The sequence below is a fragment of the Panicum hallii genome, chromosome 5, assembly GCF_002211085.1.
Source record: "Panicum hallii strain FIL2 chromosome 5, PHallii_v3.1, whole genome shotgun sequence".
NCBI lineage: Eukaryota > Viridiplantae > Streptophyta > Magnoliopsida > Poales > Poaceae > Panicum > Panicum hallii.
The window spans coordinates 49,230,006-49,249,294 of record NC_038046.1 but is presented as its reverse complement, the minus strand read 5'-3'; the positions used below and the strand labels follow the sequence as shown (position 1 = coordinate 49,249,294).

The following is a 19,289-nucleotide window of genomic DNA, read 5'->3' as shown; positions in this document are numbered from 1 at the left end:
CACCAACATTTACGTCAAACGCATGAAAAAGTGGCTCAAAATTTTCCACACTAGCAGACAGCAACCATCCAAAATGGAACTATGAAACAGTGCAAAATACTAAAAATCCACTCAATTACCAGCGTGTCTCTCGTGGAGCTCCTGGGGTGCACGTAACGACAGGGTCCCTCCGATTTCCCTGACCCTCCACGCGTCAGGCCCAGCGCCACGCATTCCCGACGCAGGAGAGGTGCGCCCACCCTTTTGTTGGTACGTGCCCCCAGCGAAACGTCCCAAGCAAATTGGGATACCCATCTTCTTCGTGAGAGCCGTGTGTATATCTATCCACGGACCCCAGCACAACCCCAAGCTCCTCCCACTTTTTTTCAGACCCATCCAGCTCACTCCACAGCGCCGGCGAGGCACGCAAGAAGAAGCCGCATTTCTTGCAGCTGCAGCGGCGATCTCCCCCTGTCTCTTCCTCTCTCTCTCTCTCTCCTCTCGCAAACACAGAAGGATGGGGAGAGCGCCGTGCTGCGAGAAGGTGGGGTTGAAGAAGGGGAGGTGGACGAAGGAGGAGGACGAGATCCTGGCGAGGTACATCAAGGAGCACGGCGAAGGGTCATGGAGATCGCTGCCCAAGAATGCCGGTACGGAAGAACAAGTAGAGAGGAAAAAGGAATTCTTGAAAAAAGCTGCTCCAGTTCTTGGCTGTGTGTGCTGATTAAGCCGAGATTAATTTCTGATCAATCTTGCTGCTGCAGGGCTGCTGCGGTGCGGGAAGAGCTGCAGGCTGCGGTGGATCAACTACCTGAGGGCGGATCTCAAGAGGGGCAACATCTCGGAGGAGGAGGAGGAGATGATCATCAAGCTCCACGCCACCCTTGGCAACAGGTGCGCCTCTATCAGACACTCTGCTCATCTCCCCCAACTGCTTGGATTTCGTGTGCAGACTCGACCTTGTGCTTTGATTATTCCTGCATTCGAACTTCGAAGGAATTTGGTAGCGCTACACACATGTTGCACGGCGTCAGAGTTCAGAGTTCTTGCATTCGTAGTAGTAGAAAAGATTCTGTGCTTTCTAGGGTACCTTTATGTCTCTGTAGGCGATGAGCTCGTCAGAACTGACAGGCAACTGAAGAACCCCCTGAATGTTTCAGGCTGAAACATTGCGTCGGTTCTGTTGACAGAAAAAATTTAGGAAAAGCTGTGGTTAAAAAAATATATACTGTGCATTTACATGTAGCGTTGAAAATTAACATGAGACTGAAAATTAAGCCTGATCGAGGCACTCAGGATACTAATCTTAAATAGGAAAATGGAAATATGGAAGTATTTTAATTTGCTCGTTTTCTGTCATGGAACTCTGCTACCGTGACTTAGCATTTTTTTAATCATAGACTGCATTTTTTTCACCCACGACAAATTTGGCTTTAATTACCTTCAATTGTGTGTTTTTTAATAAAATGTAGCCACAAGTGCCAAGAAGCTCTGTTCCACGGTTTGCCTTTTCCCACAAAATGTTATGTCGCTTCAATTATTTAGAACATGTTTGGATATAGTTTTAAAAAACCATACTTCAAGAAATGTGGTTTTAGATAGTAGACATGTGCAAACCAAGTGCAGCAGGTCCAAAACAATATGATCTGCTTGCCATATTGTATTGCCTCTTGGTAGTATTTCGGTACAAAGAACCGTCCGCAAACACGCCTTTAGTGTTCAAATGTGGCATCACTTTGGGCTATTATTGGCAGAAAACGTTTTCAAATTATACACATTCTTTGTCGATGGCCACTTTTGTCAATGGGCTGAAGCGGAGACGCCACCTCCTCCTCACGGCAAGTCCATCTCGCCTCCTCTGTCGCCTTGCACCGAGATGACGAGCGGTCGATATTTTTGTTTTTTTCCCCCTCGTGCGCGCGCGCACGAGAAGGACACGACGGAAAAGGAGAGCGCAACCTACAGATCAGAGCGGAGCAGGCAGCGCGAGGCGGTCGTGAGCCACGCGCGCGCCAGTTTTTCTCGCCGTGGACATGGACGTGGCCGGATCATCCCTTCCATTCGCCGGTCCGGCTGTGGCGTAACAGCGGCGTCCGGCGGCAGAGCCCCCTCTCCTCTCGCCGTCCCGGCCATCGATGGCCAGGGACAGGGCTGCCCCGTCGGCGTCTGCCGGTGATGGCCCCGTCGGTGTCAGGCATTATTTGGCTGGGGACTCGCGCATTGATTTTACTGACGGAGGGGCTCTCACAGTCGCAAGCACGAATAATGCGGCCGCTGAAGGAGGCGCCGTTTGTCAGTGGGCGTGCCGCCGCGCGGTCCCTTGGTTGTTGGTTTAACTGACGATAAGGACCGTAAGTATTAGGGGTTTTTTTGCTGACATTGTTCATCTGTGTGTTCATCAGCGTCAGTCGAAAATTTCCCACATTTCCTGGCTAGCCCAATTTTACCCTTCTCCTTGATTTCTACGAGCCCTTTGGCTGATAGTACTCGTTTCACTGTTAGAGCATTTGGACCGAGGTGCCGCAACGCTCAATCCCGGGCGCTCGCTGATCACTGATGGTCCTATATATGCACCCTACGTGCTTGGACACTGGAGCGGCGCGGAATCTCTCGTTTCTCACGTGCGACGCGGACGTGCCCTCGGTCTCGGGCACCGTCGTCGTGACATGCACGCACGGCTTGTCGGCAGAGGTTGCTCTCGCAAGTACGGCGGCCTCACCATGACCGGCCGCTATACACTGTGCGTGTATGAAAACCCTGTTCCTCTAGGGTCTAGCTGCTGTGTAGACCAGCAGAATTTTGCTCTGCTCCAGTCATCGTAGGATTGCTATCGTGCACTGTTCATGTTCCTCACTACAGAGTATACATACATACTATCTTTTCTTTTTACTGTCTCTGGTCCATCTGCCTCTAAAACGAAGTTAAGAACGTAGTACTGTGTTTGTTATTGCGTCCATCAGCGAGGGCAACGTGCACTGACACGGAACCATGACTTGGAAAATAGTGAATGTCTTGACCGAGATATAAGAAACCACTTGCGTTCCCGATCCGATCGATTGGCCGCAGGAATGAATACCAGCTGCAGCAGCAGCGAGCGTGCCAACGCAAACACATGGTGCATTTGCTCTGGCCTTCATTTATGCCGCGGCGACACTCGCTGCAGCTCGGGTTGTTGGATCACCGGCATGCGTATTCATTGCCACATGCCTCTGCCGTGCTGTCCGAACTCTGAACCTCGTGGCCTTGGACACGCACGGCATGGACAGCCACAACCACGGCCTGCAGAGCTCTTGTCCGTAGCAGGGCACGCAGCACAGCACAGCGCAGTAGCGATCTCCTGTGCTTTGTATTAGCAGAGCATACAGCACAGTGCAGTCGATTGTGTATCTGAATTCTGAACCTGAAATTTCCCTTTTTTGCTGTTGCGGCTCAGGTGGTCCCTGATCGCCGGCCATCTGCCCGGCCGGACGGACAACGAGATCAAGAACTACTGGAACTCGCACCTCAGCAGGCGGGCGGCCGACTTCCGCGACGGCGTCGTCGTCAACGTCGACCTCAGCAAGCTCCCCGGCGGCGGCAAGCGGCGCGGCGGCCGGGCCAGCCGCGGCGTCATGGCCGCCGCCAAGGTCAGGAAGGAGAATAAGGGGAAGGAGAAAGAGAAGGGCAAGGGAAAGAGCAAGGTTGCAGAAGCCGAGCAGCAGGAGCAGCTTGAGGAGGACGACGACATGACCGTGTCGACGCCGAGCTCTCACTCCCAGCCGAGCGCCACGGCCCAGAGCGAGGAGCAAGCGCAGGCCAGCGCCAGCGGCGTGACATCTGATGATGGGCCCGAGGAGGACCCGCTGGCCCTGAGCGAGGAGATGATGAGTGCGCTTCTGGGCCCCGAAAGCCCAAAGCTGGAGGGGGGCCCTGACGGCTCGCGCATGGACAGTGACAGTGGCCCGTCCGTGGTGGTGGACAGTGACAGTGGCCCTGGTGGGCCTACGGGGGATGTGGCCCAAGAGCTGGGCGACAAGGCCATCATGGACTGGGACTTGATGGGGCTGGACATCTCAACCGCCGATGACATGTGGGACCAGCTGGTTTGGGACTACGCTGACATGGACGTGGTGGTCCCGGGTGGGGGGCACCATCAGCAGGAGGAGGTGATGTCAGACCTCTTCTTCCTGGACAGCATGTAGGAAGGAGGTGGTGCCGTGGTGGCTCTGTGCATCTTTAGCTTGGCTTCTGTGATGTTTTTAGCTTCTCATCCAGTAGAGCTCGATGCGTCTGCTGATGAGTGAGATAGGATAGCAGTGTGCTTCAGTGACGTTTTTGTCCGTTGGTATGGTCTGGTGAGTGATGAACGGTTAGAAAACGGAGAGAAATGTGGAAAAATAAAGTGTCAGAATTGCTCCGTTAGTTGAACTGTTCAAATAAAGCTTGGCGTGGAATAGGGAGAATTCCAGTATTGGGTTTGTACGGTTACAGCGTGATCCATGATGGGCATAGAAAGAAATGTGATGGCAAATGTAGGGCAGGAGCGTTTTGACTTGGATGTTGGACCTTCCACAGTTGCACAGTAGTGTGCAATGAAATGGATGGAACATCGCAACATGCGGCACGGACTGACATTTTCTGCTAGTTCCTGCATCTTTGTAAACTATGGGAAAAGTTCAGCACATACTACTAAATTCATTAATTCATTGTCAAGTGAAGTCATGAATCAAGAATTACCACTGAAACTGAGTGTCACATCCTGCATTTCCCCATAATTCTAAGGAGATGTTTAGTTCCGGAGGGCTAAACTTGTCATGTCTCGTCAAAAACAAATTTTATCATTTAGGGGTATTAAATAAAATCTAATTACAAAACTAATTGCAGACCCTTAGCCTAATTCGCAAGATGAATTTAATGAAGTATATTAATTCATGATTAGCGATGATTACTATAGCAACATTGTAGCAAATTATAGATTAATTAGGCTCATTAAATTCGTCTAGCGAATTAGCATCTATTTATGAAAAAGTTTTATAAACATATTTTATTTAATACTTTTAAATGGCAAGATTCTTTAACGTGACAGAGCTAAATTCCAAATGGGACCTAATATACTTGTCACAAGTTGCGTTGCGACATGATCCAATGTGCTGGCAATGTGAGCAACATTGTGCAGGAAAAGGTGAAATCTACTACATTCAGCAGAACAGTTACACACTAAACATCTGAAGAAGGAAACGAACATCCCGCAAAGGTCTCAAATATTAACATTGCCAGCTAGGCCCTACTGATTTGCTGAATGATTTCACAGACACAGAACATCACTGCCCTTTAATCAGTCTAATCGGTTGGTAGCACACAATCCTATCAGTATGGAAAATCTTCACACGATAAAACCAGTTCATAGCACACAATAAATGTACTAATCTCCTACTGATGCACAATCGATGCTCCAGCAAAAGCTAACACTCCACTACATACCAACTAATTTCAGTCCAGTTCCGGTCATCATTATTCAGTAATCAGAGGAGCAGCTCTAGTACCTAGACCGGCTGAGCCTTCTGCTGCTCCTTGGCCTTGCCCAATCCCCTTCCCTTCCTCCTCTTCGCTCCCCTCCTCCTCTTCTGAGCAGCAGCAGATTCATCAAGCCCGGTTGCGGTCACCGCGGCCGATGGCGCACCGTCTGCAGCCGCGGCGCCAGCCGCTTTCATCCCCTCGGTCCGGCTTCCACCCGGGTTGCAGTTGGAGCCGTTCCCAGCCGTAGAGTCGCAGAACGAGGAGCCGCAGCCGTTGCCAACGTTGAGTTCGCCGAAGACCCTCCTCCCCTGCTCGCCGTGGTCGCCTACGGGACGGGCTCGCCGCACCGGGCCCTCCCCGGCGAATTTCCTCTTGCTGCCGCCTCCTGCGCTGCAGCCAACCGACGCCACGTTCCTGCGGCCCGTCGGCCGCGTTCGCGGCGTCGAGGCGGCAGCAGCAGCAGCAGCCTGCCGCCGCGGATGCGGCGTCCTTCCGGCGTCACGGTCCAGCGGCACGCCGCGCGCCGGCGTCGCCGCGCACGCGGACGCCGCAGCCGTAGCGGCGGCGTGCCTGCGGCCGCGGGCGGCGCTGCGGGGCGGGCGAGGGGCGGCGCCGAGGTCGAGCTCGCGGTCGCGCGCGCGCCAGTCGACGCCCTTCTCGGCCAGCACCACCTCCCGCGGGCGCGCCGCGCCGAACGGGTCCGCCTTGATCTGCTCCCTCTTCGCCTCCTGCGGCTGCTGCTGCTGCTGCTGCATCGCGGCCTGCTCCCGCTCCTCGCGCTCGACCTCGTCGGCCCACGAGAAGCCGAACCGGGTCGTCGGCTTGGCGCCGCCACCGTTCTCCATCTCTGCCCTCCCCTTTCTCGGAACGCGTGGTTTGCAACTGCGCAAGTGGTGGTGCGGTTTCGCGGTGCGCCGGTTTCAAGTTTGGAAATGGGCTGATGGGGCTTGCAACGGTCGGTAACCGCAAGGCCGCACCCAGACCGAAGGAAAACGAGGCCCCGTGCACATTCCCGTAGATTCGATGCAAGTCAAGAAGAGCAACGGTCGGATGGACGCGGAGAGTAAGCGTGTGCTGAGGGGAAAGCCCCCTCTTTTTATTGAAAATAACCCCCTGCGCTGCTCGGGCTACTCCCCAGATAGCAATACTGCAGGCCATGCCGTTCTCTTGTTGCGCAGATAGCACAAGCTAGTACAATTTTTTTTTTAAAATAGAGATGCTACAACAAGGCAGTTTTTTTAAGGTATAGTCCCCCTCTCTCCGTCCAAATACAGGTCAAACTTCTCCACTTAATCAAATTTATAAAAAGATAATGACTTCCCTATAACCAGTCATAGGTGCGTGAAATACTATGGACAACCCGCTCAACTGAAGTGGCACATGCAAGCAAGTTTAAAACTTCAAAAAAGGTGTAGTACTTAAATCATTCATCAAATTCAAATTTTGATTGCATAACTATATCTCTTTCGAAGCTTGTATATGTTTGGACAATATTTTTGAATAACACATAAATTGCTTTATGCATAATAAAAAAATACCAAAATAAATTAGTTAAAATGTTCAATTGATCTGTTAAAGTTGCCTATTATTGAGCATGCAATAAACATTCACCGACACCAATAAAGTTATTTACCCTCGTTCACTAATCACACCAAACAATCTATCTTAGCAATATCAACACCAATATCCACTTAATTGGACTCAGACGTGTGAAGCAAGCCATAAGCAACTTCTGCAAAAGTTATAAGAAATTAGAATACAATCAAAAGTATTTTCTCTAAAAAATATATCATTGAAATGTAGTGGTGTGAGGTCTTGTTTTGAAGATTTTATTGCCACAAACACAATGGCGTAACCGGATTTTGATTCGATGCTCGTTTTTGAAACTATGGTCTTTTTATTTAAAAATTATGTGTATGCACATGGTTATCCATTCTTTTTCTCTCCTCACATATGCATACACGCGCTTACATCATTCCTTCCTTTTCCTTTTCTCCTTGCCCCCTCACATACATGCACACACCCTGATGTGTTGCCGATGCCCCGAATTCCCGAAGGAGGCCGTACAGATGGTTTATGATACGGTCGGTGTCAAACCCGGGGCCATGGGACTGCGCACAAGGCGTACATATTCTAGGATAAAGGGTGGAACATTATCGGTGTTTTACCGGCACACCCACTGAGGGATACCCTCGAGGTGGTGAGTTTGTAGGTAGGGTGTCGCCGAGATCAGGAACTCGAAGGTGCAAGGAACACAAGGTTTAGACAGGTTCAAGCCGCCGAGAGCGTAATACCCTACGTTCTGTGTGGTGATCGGATGATCTCCTGGGTGATTCCCCTTGGAGGGGATCCCTATCCGCCCTTATATAGTCGGGGGGGGGAGCAAGTTTACATGGAAGTCCTAGTCAGATACATGCCCTAGAGTCCTACCCGAGTACTTTTCTAGTAGTTTCCTACTGTATCCGACTAGTTTGACTACCTGTAGGAGTAGTTCTACTAGGCTACGAGTAGTTACAACGGATGTAAGGCGTGGGCCATGTCTTAACCCTTATCTTAGGAAAAGTATGCCACGTGTACAGTTCCGTGTATCCGGGTCTGACAAGCCCCCGAGCTCTTCGTAGCCGAGTACTGCAGGCATCTGAGTAATTCTGAAGGCGTCTTCGAGTTCTCTCGAACTTCATCTTGAAGATGGCCTTTGAGTACTTCCTTGACTGCATCGAGGCTGTGAGGTGCTCATGTCCCGAGTAGTTGTCTTCTTTTATATGGGGTGCAATTAAACTCGCACCTCAAATGGAGTAGCCCCCGAGCCTTAGGTTGACTCATAGAATCATGCTGAGGGTCAATTTAATCCTAAGTCTTTCTGTCTTTGTCTTCCAGCATATTTGAAAAATAAGTCGCTGATGACACGTGTCCCGCAGCCCCCAAGGCTTGGATCCAAATCCCTAAGTTTTGGAATAAAGGGTCCAAAGAATCGTGGCATGCAATCTTCATTACTGAGAGCCGTGTCGTGTCCAGTCCCGAGCCTGGGAGCTAGATGAGTCGCATAGGATATGCCTAGTAGTCGGTGGCACCAGCCCCCGAGCCTAGGTATTGGCCAAGTTGCCGCTGAATTTTGAACTATCGATGAAGCAGGCTAGTCGGAGTCGATTCTGACTAGTTTTGAAGTAGTCGCCAGCGTATCACCGAGCAGAGTTGATTCCGACTAGCTTGTAGGCGAAATGAGTAGTCGAAGTTGTCGCCAGCGTGTCGCCGTGCATTCTTCACGAAGTCCAATAGTCGTCGACGGTTGTTGATGAATCCAACTAGTCGGGGTCGAATCTGACGAGTAGTCGTTGTAGTCAGTGACATGTAGTCGAGCGTTCTAGTGAAATTGGAGTAGTCGTTGGCGAATGTTGATGAAGCCAACTGATCGGAGTTGAATCCAACTCGCCCAGCAGCACGGTCCAGATCAGGTCCCCTGCAAGATAAACATTAAAGTATGTTGTAACTTATTGACATGAAACTATGTTGGGAGCGCTGCCCTTGCAATAAACTCCATGTATAACTAGTTAAAAACTAGTAAACGGAGAAATATTGAAAGTATGGGAGCGAGACCCCTTCAGTAATATAGAGCACCGGTTGGAGACTAGTAGTCTGAACATTACTGGAAGTATGAGATTAAAACCCCTTCAATAACATAGAATACTTATCGGTAACTAGTAATCAGAGCATTACTGGAAGTATGCGAGCGAGGTCCCTTCAGTAAACTACGCGTAGTACTAGTCGAGAACTAGTAAATGGAGTGTACTGGAATTATGGGAGCGAGGACACTTCAGTAAACTACGCGTAGTACTAGTCGAAAACTAATAAAATAGAGTATTACTGGAAGTCTAGGAGCGATGCTACTTCAGTATACTACGCGTAGTACTAGTCAGAAACTAGTAAACAGAGTTATACTGAAAATATAGGAGCGATGCCCCTTCAGTACACTACGCGTAGTATTAGTCGAGAACTAGTAAATGGAGTTATACCGGGAATACGGGAGCGAGGCCCCTTCAGTAAACTACAAGTAGTACTAGTCGAGAACTAGTAAACAGAGTTATATTGGAAGTCTGGGAATGAAGTCCCTTCAGTAAACTACGCATAGTACTAGTCGGGAACTAGTAGATGGAGTTATACTGAAAATATGGGAGCGATGCCCCTTCCGTACACTACGCGTAGTACTAGTCGAGAACTAGTAAACTGAGTTATACTGTGAATATGGGAGCGAGGCTCCTTCAATAAACTACGCTTAGTACTAGTCAAGAACTAGTACACGGAGTTATACTGGAAGTCTGGGAGTGAAGCCCCTTCAGTAAACTGCGTGTAGTACTAGTCGGGAACTAGTAAACGAAGTTATACTGGAAATACGGGAGCGATGCCCCTTCAGTAAACTATGCGTAGTACTAGTCAAGAACTAGTGAACGGAGTGTTACTGGAAGTATGGGAGCGATGCCCCTTTAGTACACTACACGTAGTAATAATCGAGAACTAGTAAATGGAGTTATGCTGGAAGTATGTAAAGGTGACTGAAAGTCAATTAGCGAGGGAGAAATGAATCTTGCTAGTAGCGTTAGTCATATATTTGGGCGAACCATGAGAATTCACATGTTGACTTGCGAAAACATCATGGTTGGACGGAAGGGTTTGATGACAAGGTCTTACACTTGATTTTGATCAATTCCTTGGGCGGGCCAAGACAAGGCGTGTGTTGCCATGCAAAGATGTCTCGGTTGGCCCAAAGGAAGGGACAACGCAATCCTGTATGTGTGTTGTTGCAGAAGTAGTCGTTGAGCAAGGATGACTCGGCTAGCCCAAAGGGAGTCCTTGGGCGGGCCAAGACAAGTGGTAAGTTGCCATGTGAAGATGTCTCTGTTATCCCGAAGGAATACCTTGGGCGGGCCAAAATAAGTCGTATGACGCTGAAGTAAGGATGAACGAACATGCCCTATTTTGGGTAAACTCCTTGATCCCCTGACCGAGTGGTTGAACGAATTCTTTGAGAAAAAACCCCTTATGCCGAGATAAAACTCGAGACAATGGTTAATCAAATCCCCTAATGATCTTCATAAAACCACGTTGAATCAGGTCTTAGTCTTCTTGTGGGTGATTGGCAATCTCGATTCGTTGGTGATTGCCGATGAACTCGTGTCGCTTGTTGATGAAGCTGCGCGGTTTGTTGATGATCTCGACTAGTTGGAATCAATTCCAACTAGTCACTGGTGGTGTGAGTCCAGCTCCAGGCTAGTTGTGTAGTCGAAGTAGTCATCGGCAGGTCGCCGAGTGCCCTTGCGATGGCGAAGTAGTCATCAAGGAGTCGAGGGTCATGCCTGCTTGGAGCGGTGCTAGGCCCGACAAGTTGACAAGGTTGGTGGCGCAAAAAGGTAGGCTAAGCCGGGTAGCTTGGAGGGCTCCGTGCCCTTCCGATACCCTGGCTCGCCCTACCAAGATTGAGGCGTGAAAAGGTGGGCTGAGCCGGGTAGCTTGGAGGACTCTGCCCTTCCATTACCCTGGCTCGCCCTAGCAAGATTGAGGCGCAAAAAGGTGGGCTGAGCCGGGTAGCTTGGAGGACACGTGCCCTTCCGATGCCCTAGCCCATCCTACCATGATTGAGGCGCAAAAATAGGGGCTGAGCCGGGTAGCTTGGAGGACTCGTGCCCTTCCGATGCCCTGGCTCACCCTAGCAAGATTGAGGCGCAAAAAGATGGGCTGAGCCGGGTAGCTTTGAGGACACATGCCCTTCCGATGCCCTGGCCTGCCCTACCAGGATTGAGGCACAAAAAGGGGGCTAAGCCGGGTAGCTTGGAGGACTCGTGCCTTAGCCCGCCTGCCCTACCAAGATTGAGGCGCAAAAAGGTGGGCTGAGCCGGGTAGCTTGGAGAACTCGTGCCCTGGCCAACCCTACCAAGATTGAGGCGCAAAAAGGTGGGCTGAGCCAGGTAGCTTGGAGGACTCGTGCCCTTCCAATGCCCTGGCCTGCCCTACCAAGATTGAGGCGCCGTCAGGCCATGGTGGCCGTTTGGTAAAGGTATGGCGTTGTTGATGAAATCTGAGTAGTCGTTGGGGACGGGAGCCATTCGATGGATGCTGGCTAGTTCTTCTTCGACTTGCAGTAGACGATCCAAATCCTCCTCCGACTTGTAGTAGATGACCCAAATCCTCTTCCGACTTGTAGTAGACATTCCAGATCCTCCTCCGACTTGTCGTAGATGATCCAAATCCTCCTCCAACTTGTCGTAGACGATCCAAATCCTCCTCCGAGTTGTCGTAGAGCACCTCTGACCAAGGGGGATTCGGTTCGAGGGGTTCCGAGTCATCGATCGAGTCGTCGATTGCATGATTGATTTTTGTGTGGGTGGTACGGTTGCTTCAGGCTTCTTCTAGTCGGAAAAAATTGATTTCTGGCAAGGCTGTTGGCAAGGATGTGTGGGAGCAAGGCCCCTTCAGTAAACTACGCATAATACTAGTCAGAAACTAGTAAACGGAGTGTTACTGGAAGTTTAGGAGCAAGGCACCTTCAATAATATAGAAAACTAGTCGGAAACTAGTAATCTAGGGGGTTACTGGTAGTTGTGGGGTGAGGTCCCTTCAGTAACATAGGAAATTAATCGGGGACTAGTAATCTGTGCGTTACTGGAAGTGTTTGATAGACAATCACATAGGTGCTGTATTTGGCTAAATGACAAGTTTTACTAATCATTGCCAAACGAGGCAACCACTTTTGGCGGTCGCATGGTTCGGCTGTGACAGGGTTCCCTGAGTTTAGCGAGGGAGTCATGATTGACCGAATGATGAAAATAAATAGCGACCCTGGCTAAGTGGTAAAAAAGGGGTGCTTTTAGGCATACGAAACCTCTTGTTTCGAGATATAATCCCAAAACAATGGTTTAAACAAACGCAACACCTAAAAGACTCTTAGAAAACCTCCTTGAGTCAGGTACTTAATTTATGAGTAAATCATTAGTCGGGTAGTCCCGTCACCTTTCTTCATAGACTTGGCAGAGCACCAAGGGCCCTCTGAAGGGCTTGACATTCAAACGTGGAATGCTTGCTCTTCGGGTGGCACAGGCATTGCCCGTGGAGGGCTTCCTCGAGTCGTTTCTTTGAACTGGAAGTCTTTTTTCTACGAGTGGATTGTTCCACGGCTTCTAGCTTCCGCTTCCGAGTAGTCTTCAATTAGTCGAGAGGGAATTGATAGCGGGTGGGGCTGTAGGCTTCCACTTCTTGGCGCTCCTGCTGCCTGGCAATGATGACCTTGCGGTCATACCTGCCAGCATTGATGATGGCACGAAGGTCGCCCGTGGAGTAGTCATGGAGGTTACCGCTCCCCTGCCGGTTTGTCTTGACGGCGTGGTGCCTGCGTTAGGCGCGCTTCGCATTGATGAGCCTGTGAGGTTCCTTCTAGATGTCATCTGCGTCGTCCACCTTGATGTTGGATGAGGATTCCCTATCCGTTGTTACATCCACGACTTCATCGAGTGGATCAAGGAGGTAGTCGTCGTAATCATGTAGCTGGACCCACTGTAGGCCTTCACAGTCCTCATCGGCATGAATCATGAGTACTTCTCGGTTGGGGGCGAAGTGTTTGGCACTCTGCACCGCCTAGCCCTCGTCTTCATCGTCGGATGGGGGGAGGGGTCTGCCTTCTTGAAAAGGAAGTTCCCCGGGTGTGGCAATGAATTGTGGTGGACTTGATTTGAGGGACTATAAGGTTTCATGCCCTTCCGATGCCCAAACCTACCCAACCAATCTGATCCCCTTACCATACCATGGGTCACATGAGTAGCTGAATCCGAGTAGTTGTCGGAAACGATAGCCTCCCAACAAGAGGTGGCTTCTCCTTCTCCGAGTGGTGGAGGATGATCAAGATCCTCTTCCAATGCGGAGAGGATCCTGGGTTGAACCGTCTCAAACCAATCTTGATCAGTGTGCGATTTGTCAATGGAGCCAACTAGTCGAAGCTGATTTCGACTAGTTATTGACCGTGTGGAGCTACTCGCCGAGTAGTTTGCGTCTCGTTCCCGACTAGTTTCTAGTCATGACGCGTTGTTGAAGTTGTTGTCGGCGCTACCGATTTGATGAAGCAGTCATGACTGCGATGCAAGGTGAGCAGTCGAGGTCGTCGCTGCAGCGCGTCGATGTTCATCGGAGTAGTCGAATTCTTTCGGCTCCCTTGGATTGATACGCCGAAGGATGGATTCTGCCACAAGGCAGGAGTTGTTTTCGAGTAACTCGGAGGGCTCTAGACTCTTCCTTTACATGAAACAGCCTTGCGGCGTAGATGCTATGGTTAAACCTGGATGATTACCCAAAAACGGCTTAGAGTAATCATCAGGTTGCGAGTGGATAACGAGAACTGGGGCCTCCCGACAAGCGGTGGCTCCCCTATCCTTGAGTCCTCCTCGATCCAGACTTGTAGTTGATGGGTACTCTTTGTTTGGGTCAGAGTCGTAGTCGAGAACGGGGAGCCCCTGACACGCGGTGGCTCCCTGATCTTGAATCTTGAAGAGGCGATCCAAGTCCTCCTCCAAGTCGGGGAAGGACTTTGATTCGCAAAGCCTCCTCAGATCGGTTTGAATCCGATTCGGGTAGTCATGGTGTAGCACAAATTGAAATCGTGTTGAAAACGGACGTCCTTTCGATCTGCCTGAGTAGATTGGGGCGCAACAACTCGTCGGGAGTCGATGAAGCAGTAGAGGTTGCTGCGTCGAGTTGCTGCAGAGGCCTCCGGCTTGCTGGAGTTGGCTCGGTGGCTGTTGAAACCACCCAAGCCGTTGGCGGCGCAGATACAGGAGCCAAAGATGAAAGTTGTGCCCGCATCAAGCACGATGCTGGTGAAGCTGAGCGATGCCATTGAGTTCTCTAGTGGATGCTCGATGAGCACCCCTACCTAGCGCGCCAGCTGTCGGTGTTTTACCGCCAAGCCCACCGAGGGATACCCCTGAGGTGGTGAGTTTGTAGGTAGGGTGTCGCCGAGATCAAGAACTCGAAGGTGCAAGGAACACAAGGTTTAGATAGGTTCGTGACGCCGAGAACGTAATACCCTACGTCCTGTGTGGTTTGTATTGCCTTTGATGGTGATCAGGTGATCTCCTGGGTGATTCCCCTTGGAGGGGGCCCCTGTCCGCCCTTATACAGTCTGGGGGGGACAGGTTTACATGGAAGTCCTAGTCGGATACATGCCCTAGAGTCCTACGGATACATGCCCTTGAGTCCTACCCGAGTACTTTTCTAGTAGTTCCCTACTGTATCCGACTAGTTTGACTACTGTTGGAGTAGTTCTACCAGGCTACGAGTAGTTACAACAGATGTAGTATGTGGGCCATGTCCCAACCCTTATCTTAAGAAAAGTATGCCACGTTGTTGTCGGTCAAAACCCACCGGCGAGTAGCGACAAGCAACACGAGGAGCCGGGAGGCTCCTGTGACTGCTAGTGGGCCCCGGTTCCTAGGTCAACGGCCCAGGATCTGGCACACGACCTAGCGTCTGGGTTGCTAGGCGTGCCACCTGACCTTGTACCTGATCAAGAAGGTGTAGAAGTGATTTTAGTTAGTTTCCTGCATGCACAGACACGTTCAAATATTATTCCGAGCCGTGATCGGCTCATCGGGTGATTCCCGATATCGGCTGCAAAGAGCCGATTGTTTTCCAGTATCAGATCGGATCTAAGTATTTAAACAAAGGGCACATATCCGATGGTAATATAAACTTGCTCTGCAATCAATAGACTAATTCAATCTACGACGATTAAAGCTTTCACCGCATAACCTGAACATCCTACGTGCAGTTAAGCCTAACAAACATGAAAGATAACAGAAAAACAACCTAAATAGAGGCCTAAAAACCAACAGAAAGCCGATTCCCGGAACAATCCCTCTTTAGGTTAATACAAAGCATTAAACATACTGCCGGATCCTTTAACTCATTTGAAGGGCCTAATCATGCGGATATTAATCTAAATTTTTGATGAACAAAAACTAACCATAATAGATTGGATCTGCTAATCGAAAACAGAGCAAGGTGCTGCCCTTAGACCCGAGATCGGGCACGAGGAAAGCTAAACGCTTACAGGTGACAAGCAACGCATGAATATAGCATAAAAGCCGATGCATCCCTATAAGCATTAAGATAACTAGGGTTACTCGCCATCAACAACGCTTCAGTACGAGAAACACAAAGGTAAACAGGCAGGAACGATGCCGCCCCGATCACTCGAAGCGTGATTGGGGCTGCACGGCACTTACCCGAGAGAAACCCTAGAACAGGGGTGGCGATGCACCGAGAGTTGTTTGCGAATGGTTGTTGTTGTTCTTAGTCCAAGGTACATATTTATAGTCCGGAGACTTGCCTCTCCTAATCAATCCTAACTACAACATGAATCCTGGCTATCTCTATCTAAACTAATTTAAACGCACACACCTATCTAGATACATGGCCAATCCTCACCTTAAAACGCCCGCGCAGGGGCCGATTCGCATTCCCTTTACAATTATCCTTTGAGCCCATCTTGCTCGCGGCCCACCTTCTGGCCCAGCTAATTATTCTGAAATCATCTTTTTTTTCTTTTCCAGCTTCACCTCTTCGTCTTCCAAAATCCGTACACGCGTGTCGCTTCCACTTCCACGGGATGTGACTATTCTACATCTAACTCCTTGGAAACCGTCACGGTGTCGATTCATATTCCACTTTGTCTTTATAAGCCTGCCCCTGGTAGATTTCTTTTCACTCATCCCCTTCCTTCAGCCATTAGCAACCGCACCAATATGCCCTTCCTTCTCTCACAATGGCTTCCTCTTCCTCTGCTTCCTCCGCCATTTCCTTCAAATCCGTGTCCACTCGAGAAGTAACTCCAAAGTATGACCCCATCGCCGCCTACGAGGCCTGCGCTCCTTTACATTGGGATGCAGAGGAGTGGGACTTCCAGACTTGGTCAGAGGATGATGAATCCTTGACCGACAGTGAAGATCTCCAGCTCCTCCTCGGCGGGGAGCTGGATGAAGATGACGAGGATGACATGTCCTAGGAGGGGGACTTCTCCTCCTCGGAGGAAGAAGTCGATACCCAATCAACCGATGAGGACTCGGTGGCAGGAGGCTTCCTGCTCAGCGGGTCATCGGAGGATGATGACGACGACGATGATGATGAGGACGATGAAGAAGCCGAAGACAACAGCGGCTTCAGCAGCGATAGCAGCGGAGATGATGGTGGCAGCAACAACAACAGCAACGACGCCAGCGCGGCTCCTCCGATCAAGCGCCGCAAAGTCTCAGGCACCTATTGGCGGTAGATCATAGGATCAAGCCGATAGATCGGCTTTAGGAGCAATTGGCTCCCCTTTTGTACTGATTTCCCTTATGAATAAAGTCCTTTCATTTTAATCCGCAACTTGTCAAGAAGCCGATTTACCAGGAGCCGATGGCAACGCATCGGTACTTTCCCTCAAAATACCGATCTGGATCTGAGTCGATTCCTGACCCAATTCCATATTTTGCTTAAATCTAGAACCTTACCGAAATAGATCTTCATAGATTCCCTGAATTCAAGTTTCTCTCCAAAACCCTTGCTCATAAATCCAATCGTAAAAACCCGGACCAAAGCCTCAGAGCACGTACTTGAAACTCGTGCAACAAACCCTAGATCCAGTTTCCAAGCCTTCGATCTTCGTTGGGGCTTCAGATGGTGGATCCCTCGAATACCGATGCTGGCGTCCTTGGTCTGAAGGTAAAACTCCAACCTTTGCTAATTTAATGAAGTAATTATTCGATCCCTTGAAGCATTAAATGATCCCTTCCGGTTATTTGGCTCTTATTGATTCTTCAGGTTTCAGATATTCTTTTGCCGCTTACGAGAGTCCAGTAGATCTGATTTCTTGCGAGGCTAACAGGATCCCATTTGTAAGCCAAGGCATAGATTTAGATTCCTGAGCTGACAGCCTACGTGCCTGGCTGAATCCTCCCGAGGGCTGGGTGTCCTGGTACAACAGAGTAGCAAAAACCTACCAATCCACATGGGAGACCATAGGAATAGCTGATGCTCTGTCTCTGTCACTGTCCCCTCTTGAGAAGAATGAAAACCTTCTAAAGACCATCGGCTATTTTTGGTGTGATGACTTGAACTGCTTTCTATTTGGCCATGGGCCAATGACTCCCACCCTCATGGATGTCATGATGCTTACTGGTTTGGATATTGCATCGCCCAGCCCTTCTGCCTTTAAACTGCCTGATGTCCCCTTTAAATTGTCCTCCAAAATAGAATGCACAAACTAGGGTGCCTACCTAAACCAACACATCAAAACCAAAGGCCCTGTAACTGAGAAAGAACATACGGCCTTTCTGAATCTTTGGTTGGAACACTTCCTATTCTGCGGTCCTTCCCTTACCCCTACCAAAAACTACCTCTCCTTAGCATATGAACTGGCCAGAGGTAGTACTGTTTGCCTCGGTAAATTGTTCCTTAGGGAGGTCTATAGATATCTTCACTTGATGTCTTCGAGCCTGCTTACCCAAAAGAAACTCAGAACCCGTGGTCCCTGGTGGTTCATCCAGTTATGGGCTCACCTATATTTTTAGAACCACATACTAAACTTCCCTTGTCTAGCCAATAACTCTTTTCCAGATTAGAGTGGGAGACGAATCAAGTGTACCAGCTTCGGCCAAGCTTTGTACAGTCTTCCTGGTAGCAAATTGAATCCCACAGACACCTCAAGCTGGTTTAGGATATTCTACCGAGGCGTGGACAACCCAATCTTCCTCCCTTATACAGATTCTGAGATTTTTGAGAACCCAATCGCGTTCAGATTGGTTGACTTTGCCGATGATGATAGCACTCGACATTTATACTCTATCATGATTCGCCCTTGCTTCCTTCCAGTTGTCATGAGCACCTCCAATAGAATCATCAAGCCAGGTTATGAGTTTTACCAGCTGGTCGTTGTAGCCCGACAATTTGGTCTTGGGCAAATTCATAATCTTGAGAAGTCCAACTCTGAGCTCCAAGAACAACTCAAGGAACAGAAAAAAACGCATCAAGGCAAGTCCCTTCCTTGCTCGAGTATTTTCTCTAGCATTTGGTCTTGTGGTCTGAAACATTGTCTTCGCCGCAGAGGTTAAGAAACTCTTAACTTATAAAGAAGAGTTACTTACTGATGTGAGGAATATGCTGTATCGCCGTACAGATGATATCGAGAAGCTGCAGAAGTTGATCACCGATACTGAGCAGCAGTTCGTCGAGTGCCTTCAGCAGATCAAGACGCTAGGTGAAGAGAAGGAACAGCGCCAAAAAGAGTTGGAGGGCCTAAGGGTGGCCGCCCAATAGCTGGTTGAAGTGGTGGATCCGCAGGATGATGGCGGCGCAGAAAGGTGATCCCTGCTGGATCGACTCCGCGGAGCTCCGCAGAAAGTCCTAAGCTTCATCGCCGAGGCCCCCACCACATATGTTAACCACGCCTTAGGTCTTGTGAAGTCATTTTGTCCTAAGGCTCGACTAGAAGTACCCGCACAAGGTGTAGCTGCGGACTGCTCTGAAGAGCAGTTCAGCGAGTAGGCCAGGCCCTTAGCTGAAAAAATAGTAGAGAGTATAGAACAGGATTGAGTTATTGTAAAGTACTCTTCTCCGTGTAATATATCTGTTAGTGCTGTCTCTCCTATCATTGCCTTGTGATATCAGGATTGCCATTCACGTTCATAGGCTAAGTAGTAGACACTACCCCGGATGCAGCGACCCTGGGAGTAGTCGAGATAGCTCCTCAAGTGAGCCCGTCAAACAAGTTAGATAGAGTCCGATCAAGCGGATCTAAC

General features: G+C 49.7%; 2 protein-coding genes across 2 annotated transcripts; one reads left to right on the top strand and one right to left on the bottom strand.

Annotated features, from left to right (window-relative positions):
* Positions 1–332: 332 nt before the first annotated feature.
* Positions 333–4,440, top strand: LOC112895471 (myb-related protein P-like). Its single transcript, XM_025963425.1, has 3 exons — positions 333–629; positions 744–873; positions 3,413–4,440. Exons 1-3 carry the CDS (start codon positions 497–499, stop codon positions 4,158–4,160), a joined length of 1,011 nt encoding a protein of 336 aa, XP_025819210.1. The 5' UTR covers positions 333–496; the 3' UTR covers positions 4,161–4,440.
* A 762-nt stretch (positions 4,441–5,202) lies between these two features.
* LOC112895141 lies at positions 5,203–6,560 on the bottom strand. Its single transcript, XM_025963019.1, has one exon. It carries the CDS (start codon positions 6,318–6,320, stop codon positions 5,502–5,504), a length of 819 nt encoding a protein of 272 aa, XP_025818804.1. The 5' UTR covers positions 6,321–6,560; the 3' UTR covers positions 5,203–5,501.
* Positions 6,561–19,289: the final 12,729 nt, after the last annotated feature.

Coding starts and splice junctions, on each gene's coding strand:
- LOC112895471 (XM_025963425.1), top strand. CDS start 497: ATGGGGAGAGCGCCGTGCTGCGAGAAGGTGGGGTTGAAGAAGGGGAGG. Junction 630..743: donor ATCGCTGCCCAAGAATGCCG/GTACGGAAGAAC, acceptor TTGCTGCTGCAG/GGCTGCTGCGGTGCGGGAAG. Junction 874..3,412: donor CACGCCACCCTTGGCAACAG/GTGCGCCTCTAT, acceptor GTTGCGGCTCAG/GTGGTCCCTGATCGCCGGCC.
- LOC112895141 (XM_025963019.1), bottom strand. CDS start 6,320: ATGGAGAACGGTGGCGGCGCCAAGCCGACGACCCGGTTCGGCTTCTCG.